The following is a 7,754-nucleotide window of genomic DNA, read 5'->3' as shown; positions in this document are numbered from 1 at the left end:
CCAAGGGTATGAAACCCCTAAAGTCTCCATGCCTATCTTTTTTAATGATTTCGTAATAAAAACATATTTTCAACTTAATATAGATTTACGGGATAATAATTTAATCCTAAAACCAACTCAAGACCCGCTGTTCCTATTGTGCGATGGATAAGAACTAGCAATAAAGCGCAAATAATATATGTACTTCAGAATTAAGGAATATTTGCCCGCGCGTTGTATCCTAGAATTCCCCGTTCTAGTAGGATAGCAGCCAATAACACAGCCCGGTATTTTGCCATTGTTTGCTAGCAACCAGCCAGTCTTTGCCTCCCTCGTAGCGTCAGCGACATATGATTGGACAGAGATAAGGAAGTAATTGCGTTGCCAGTCCGTGAGGTCAGTGAGCATGTTTCCTTTGCACACCCCCAGCACCTGATTGGTTGTGAGTGAGCCGCACCTCCCTACGTCAAGGCCAGTGTGGCATGGTTCTACTAAAGCCGGGCAGGTCCGGCGGCGTGCGCTTGACTAGTCACCCTTTGGTAACAGTGTGCTGCTGACAGTATGGCCGCGTCCAACAGAGTTATTCTGGGACCTCTGGTGGGAGCCATTGACCAAGGAACGAGTTCGACACGATTTCTGGTGAGAGAAGGGCAAACATATGACAACAAAGCGTGTCAGTGTTATTGGGAAGGGGCAGGGTGAAGGGCACTAGTGGGTAGTCAAGTTTTCTCTCATGTCATATGATTGACATAGACATATTGTAACTTTTTCAGTCGTTTTTCTTATTGGGAATCATCTGTGGGTCACTTTGATTTCGCTGAGACCTGACTGCTGGAGCCAGGCGTTATTCTGTGTATGTCAGGTGAGGGATGTGGCTGCACAGAATCAGGTGTTTATAAAAAGGCAATGTAGTCCACAGTGGTGTAGAATATGAGGGTGTATATGTCAAGCATATAGATTACACACAAGTGTTGACTTTTGCGAGAGTTAAAGAGAACCTTGTTCAGTACAGCTTACAATCTACAAATTAACAGGTGGCATCATTGCTAATTAGCTATATGATCACTTGTGAAGGAATCACCGATCCCACAGAATTAAAATATCGAAGGAAGTTTTTGCATTGTGCAAAGTATTCAGAATCCTGGAAAAAAAATAAACATAAGCATAGGGTTGTTGTGTTTTGCCGGCTCCGGTGTGTGTATGTTTACAGTACACACAAACGTAAATAATGTTGTTTTCTGCCACTCACTTTCTGCTCTGTCTGTGGCACCCAGTTTTGTTTTGGTTTTTGGTGCAATATAGAAACTAACTTGTAAATATGTTTTATTTTAAAGCTTAAGCAACAGTTCCAACAGTACTGCTTTTTACAATACATTAGGAAATAGTTATGAATGTCCTGTCACAGTGGCCCAGTAATACAACATTAATAGTACAACACTGGACACAATAATGCAATATCGAGGCCAGATTGTAGTTACATATGCAGTTCTCATATTATCAGTTAACTGAAACCTTAAGCTCTCTTCTTCTCCATGCCACCCCAGGGCTTTATATACTGTGTTCTTGCACTTGGGGGTGCCACATGTTAGGCACCCCCAAGTGATTGTACTGACTTATCCCTGGGCCTGTGCTCCTATCAGCAGAAAACTGCACTGGCCAGGGGTTATACCAGTGAGCACCACAGAGCGATCCACTTCTGTCATCCTCTTTCTTCGCGCAGCTGCGCATGCGCAGTAGAATGAAAAGCTGAACTTTAACAAAAAAGTGGGCTATTTCTTTCTACTGTGCATGCGTTTGCCCAGGGAAGTTTGAAGAGAGAGGAGGCCGGTAGAGGATTGCTCTGTGGTGCTCGCTGGAATAACCCAGGGCCGGTGCAGTTTTCTGCTGATAGGGGCACCGGCCTGGGGTTTCAGGTAAGTAAATACAATCACTTGGGGGTGCCTAACATTTGGCATCCACAAGTGCAAAAAGACTTTCCTTCTCCTTTAAAGTTGGAATGGTGGACACAGTTGATGTAGGTTTAGAAAATTCTGCAGAGGTGCAGGTACCAGTACTGGCCTAGCCGCACACCAGCAGCAGTTTTCATGCAAGAATCCGTAAAACTTTAGTTTTTTCCCGATCCCATGTTTTTGAGTTTTTTTTTAATGATAATTAAGGGTGAATCGTGTATTCTAGTTTGGTCAGACTTTTATTTTATTTAAAAAATCTGAAAAATTCTGATTTTGATAAATAACCCTTTAAGTGTCCAAAACAAAATTTCAATTTATTGGAATTTCACACATTTTATCATAAGAAGAGAAGTCAGATGGGTCCAGGCTAATATGAATTATATTAGTGCATATGTAAGTTTTTTTTGCACTTCACAATTTGTTGTGCACTGGTGTCCAAGATTGTGTTCTCATGCACGAGTGCTTACTTTAGACTAGGGGGAACATCGCTCAGAACACATTTTAAAATCTTTCTTCCTACATGACCTTTTCACAAACACATTACTTTTTTTCCCCAGACATAACACTGATAAGGGATGTGACAGTGCAACAGAGATGTTTAGTTTCTGGGCATTGTAGATTTATCAGAATCTAGTCTAGTCATAGTCTAAGGAATAGTATTTCTAAACCGCTTCCCAGTATACATTAAGATATTTGTAAATGTCATTGTTAGTGAAAGCAGTACCTGCCTGTCAGTTTATATTCTCTGCACTCTGTGTTCAGACTGCTAAAACAATGTTGCAAGCCAGCTGATTAAAGTCCTAGAGGAGACCTGACTCCTTTTACATTGTTTTTAGAGGCAGACCTAGAGAACAGAAAGGAATACAACACTGCTTTCAACTGAAATTACATTTCAGTTGCTTAGAATTATGTTTTCTTTCAGATGGCATCTTACACCAGCTAAGTTGAACAGGATGTATCCTGATCAGACAGAGTTATGCTGGAGATGTGGTATGGAAAAGGGGACACATGCTCATATTTGGTGTAAGTGCAAGGATTTGCACGGTTATTGGGGTAATATTTTGAAAGCAATAAAAGAAGTAACGAATATTAATATGAGGGTGGAAGAAGTTCCCTTGATATTGTTAAGCTTGGATACGGTTAAAAATGGTTTACTAAGGGACCCACTTACCTTGCATTTGCTTGACGCTGCTAGGTCAGTAATCCCAAAACACTGGAAGGAGTCAGCACCTCCTAGTTATACTGAGTGGCAACAAGTTGTAGAGGATACTAGGAAGATGGAAGAAATAACACATATCATCCACAATAAGAGTAATAAATATTGGGAAATTTGGGAACCATGGGTCAGGTTTTTAAACAAATAAGTATAAAAGTGTAGGGTAGGTCGAAAGAGGAGTAAAGGGAGGATCTTTCTGTGTATAAACATGATTTATCTGGGGATTTGGCAAAGTGATCCAGATGGAACAATAAAAGTGTAACTGTTGTTTGGAGCTTGATTGTTAAAAAGATGATTCACAGGTCAAGTTTGCGAACTTTGGAAGTGTACGATAATGAAATAGCACTGATATATGTACTCTTAGTGTCCTTAATCTACTTTGTGATATTTCTATCTACTTTTTATCTACTTTTTATCATGTTCTATTTATATTTCTGTCACTTGATCTGTCTTGTAAAAATTTGTTAAATAAATAAAAAAAAAAAAAAAAAATATTTGTAAATGTCATTGTTAGTGAAAGCAGTACCTGCCTGTCAGTTTATATTCTCTGCACTCTGTGTTCAGACTGCTAAAACAATGTTGCAAGCCAGCTGATTAAAGTCCTAGAGGAGACCTGACTCCTTTTACATTGTTTTTAGAGGCAGACCTAGAGAACAGAAAGGAATACAACACTGCTTTCAACTGAAATTACATTTCAGTTGCTTAGAATTATGTTTTCTTTCATTATGCAAAAAAAATGTTTTGTGGAGTATCCCTTAAACAAGCCAATCTTGACTGACAGTAAGGTATGTTATTATAGTTTTCTGAAGAATAGAGAACACAAACCAATACATTGCAAGAAATGACAATTAGTAATTCTCTAAAACCTGTATGATTTAAAAAGTTTCAGTGTATGTTCATTTAGATTCTGTAAATTTGAAGAGTGTTCTTAAGAGACCTTTGTTTTTCTTCTCCATTCCCTAGTTTTAATTAAAAAAGCAAACTACTTGAGAAATGCAAATTAGTTGCACCAAAAAAAGTTGACCAAAATGAATATTTAAAATGTTTTCTTCAAAGCAGAAATCACTATTTTCAATGCAGTCACTTCTATGTGCTGTTGACAGAGAAAATGTGTGCAACACTACCTTACCTTTCAGCAGAAGCATTGCTAAATTAAACTATGTACAGTCATATGAAAAAGTTTGGGAACCCCTCTTAATTCTTTGGAGTTTTGTTTATCATTGGCTGAGCTTTTAAAGTAGCAACTTCCTTTTAATATATAACATGCCTTATAGGAACAGTAGTATTTCTGCAGTGTAATAAAGTTTATTGGATTAACAGAAAATATGCAATGTGCATCATAAAATTAGACCGATGCATAAATTCGGGCACCCCCAACAGAGATATATTTCATCAATACTTAGTTGAGCCTCCTTTTGCAAATGTAACAGCCTCTAGACGCCTCCTATAGCTTTTGATGAGTGTCTGGATGGTGGTATTTTTGACCATTCGTCCATACAAAATCTCTCCAGTTCAGTTAAATTTGATGGCTGCCGAGCATGGACAGCCTGCTTCGAATCATTCCATAGATTTTTGATGATATTCAAGTCGGGGACTGTGACGGCCATTCCAGAATATTGTACAAATGCCTTTGTAGATTTCAAAGTGTGTTTAGGGTCATTGTCTTGTTGGAATATTCATCCCCTGCATAACTTCAACTTTGTGACTGATGCTTGAACATTTGTAACGGGCCCGAAGGCACAGTAGTAGTAAGGACCAAAGAGGAGACCAGACCAGGTTCGAAGTACAAAAGGTTTATCCGGAAGAATAGTCAGGGCACAGGCAATGTCGGTTCAGGCAGCAATCAAACAGAGTCGAGAAAACAGGCAGGAATTGGTACACGGAGAAATCAGACAATATATATAACACACCCAGGAACACAAGAGAATGGAACCTATAATTGGGCAAAGACACAAAGGAAAATGGGGTTTAAATAGTTCAGTCTTTGGCGCCGAAACTTGACGCGCTGACGTCATGACGCCGACGCCAGCGTCTTCACGCTGGCGTCATCACGCCGGCGCACATTCTGACGCCGGCGTCCATTCTGACGCCGGCGTCCAATCCGAGGGCGACTCGTTCTTGACGCAATCAAAGCAAGGTCAGCAGGAACAGCATGGTGGAGCAGAGGGACGTCATCCAGGTCGCCATCTTGGACACCAGGTAAGTCGGATTCCATTACAGTACCCCCCTCCTTAGGGGGGGCCTCAGGACCACCGAGACTAGGAGAAGAGGGAAAAAGTCTGTGGAACTTACGGACCAAGGCAGGAGCATGGACATCCGAATTCTTTACCCAGGAACACTCCTCTGGACCAAAACCCTTCCACTCGATTAGATATTGAAGAGTGCCCCTGGAAAAACGAGAATCCAAAATCCGCTTAACCTCAAACTCTTGGTGACCATCGACCAGGACAGGAGCTGGGGAAGAAGAAGAGGAACCGGGCACAGCAGGCTTAAGCAACGAGACATGGAAGACATTTGGAATCCGCATCTCAGGAGGGAGTTGTAACCGGACAGCAACAGGGTTGATGACTTCAATGACAGGAAAAGGGCCGATGAATTTGGGACCAAGTTTTGGTGTTGGAACTTTAAGACGAATGTTTCGAGTGGAGAGCCAGACTTTGTCTCCAGGAGCATATTGAGGGGAAGAAACTCTTCTTTTGTCAGCAAACCTTTTCTGCACCAGGGAACTTTTTTCCAGATTAGAAGCCACAGCAAGCCAAATAGCCATCATGTGGGCCGCTTGATCGTTGGCAGCAGGGACATTGGTGAGAAGAAGGTCCTGAGGAAATGCCAAAGGATTCAGCCCGTAGACACAGAAGAAAGGAGACCTTTGGGAAGAAGAGTGCAGAGCGTTGTTGTGGGCGAACTCAGCCCAAGGCAGAAGATCCGACCAATCATCCTGGCACAAGGAGACATGGCAGCGCAGAAAACTGTTCCAAAGCCTGATTAACCCTCTCAGCAGCTCCATTGGACTGGGGGTGGTAGGCAGAAGAAAATTGTAGCGAGATATTGAGGGTTTTACACAGGGATCTCCAGAATCTAGAAACTAATTGCGACCCCCGATCAGAGACAATTTCAGCCGGAAAACCATGGAGACGGAAAATATGGTGGATGAAAAGTTTGGAAAGTTCAGGAGCAGAGGGTAACTTGTGGAGGGGAATGAAATGAGCCATCTTGCTGAACCTGTCAATGACCACCCAGATGACAGTGTGTCCAGAGGAAACAGGGAGGTCCACAATGAAGTCCATGGCAAGATGAGTCCAAGGGCGCGATGGAATGGGTAATGGAAGAAGAAGACCTTTGGGAGGAGAATGTCCAGTTTTAGAAACCGCACAAATGGTACAAGAAGAAACAAAGTCTTTGACGTCCTTTCTCATGGAAGGCCACCACACCACACGAGAGAGGAGTTCGGTAGTTTTTCTCAACTCCCGGATGACCTGCTTGTTTAGAACAGTGGACCTGAGACAATATGGACTGACGACAATCAGGAGGAACGAAGGCAACCCCCAGAGGAATATTATCCGGAGCGGCAGTCTGGGCGGAAAGAAGTTGTGAGGCCAAGGAAGGAAACAGAGCAGCGATGATCTTAGAAGGGGCACAATGGGTTCGGGGTCCTCGGAGCAAGGAATCTCGGGAACAAAGCTTCTGGACAGAGCATCAGCCTTCCGATTTCTTGAGCCAGGACGGAAGGTGATGATGAAGTTAAAACGGGAGAAGAATAATGACCATCTGGCTAGTCGAGGATTCAGGCGTTTGAGGGACTGGATAAATTCAAGGTTTTTATGGTCAGTAAAGATGGTCACAGGGATAGAAGATCCTTCCAGCAAATGTCTCCACTCTTCCAGGGCTAATTTGACTGCCAATAACTCCCGGTTCCCAATATCATAATTCTGCTCAGAAGAGGAAAACTTTTTGGAGAAGAATGCACAAGGATGAAGCTTGCCATCCGAAGGGGACCTCTGAGACAAGACCGCACCAGCTCCTACATCAGAGGCGTCAACTTCGAGGAAGAAAGGTAGAAGGAGTTCAGGGTGTCTGAGAATTGGAGCAGAAGAGAAGGCATTTTTCAGGGATTCGAAGGCTTCCAGGGCAAGAGGGGGCCAGTGCTGAGGTTTACCCCCTTTGCGGATAAGAGCAAGAATAGGAGAAATCTTGGACGAAAAACCTTTAATAAATTGTCTGTAATAATTGGCAAACCCGATAAATCTCTGGATAGCCTTGACACTTGTAGGAAGGGGCCAATCAAGAATTGCAGAAACCTTGGCTGGATCCATCTTGAAGCCCTGTTGGGAGATGATGTACCCAAGGAAGGGAATGGATGACACCTCAAAAGAACATTTCTCCAATTTGGCAAAAAGGTTGTTCTTCCTGAGACGAAGAAGAACTTCTTTCACTTGGGAACGATGTTCCTGGAGATTCTTGGAGAAAATAAGAATGTCATCTAGGTAGACGACCACACTTTGCCCCAACAAGTCCCTGAAAATGTCATTAACGAACTCCTGGAAGACCGCAGGGGCATTGCAGAGACCAAACGGCATTACTAGGTACTCGTAATGCCCATCTCGAGTATT

At 42.5% G+C, this 7,754-nt stretch overlaps 1 protein-coding gene across 1 annotated transcript in view; it reads left to right on the top strand.

Moving 5' to 3' along the window:
- Nucleotides 1-517: 517 nt before the first annotated feature.
- The window catches only part of gk.S (glycerol kinase S homeolog), a gene marked incomplete at its 5' end in the record, with an annotated part of 60,895 nt that continues 53,658 nt past the window's right edge, over nt 518-7,754 (top strand). Inside the window, 1 exon segment of the mRNA NM_001087171.1 lies at nt 518-618. Coding sequence (NP_001080640.1) covers nt 541-618 — 78 coding nt within the window.

Source organism: Xenopus laevis, chromosome 2S (genome assembly GCF_017654675.1).
Source record: "Xenopus laevis strain J_2021 chromosome 2S, Xenopus_laevis_v10.1, whole genome shotgun sequence".
Taxonomy (NCBI): Eukaryota; Metazoa; Chordata; class Amphibia; order Anura; family Pipidae; genus Xenopus; species Xenopus laevis.
The sequence above is the reverse complement of the archived record's forward strand: the minus strand, read 5'-3'. Positions and strand labels throughout refer to the sequence as shown.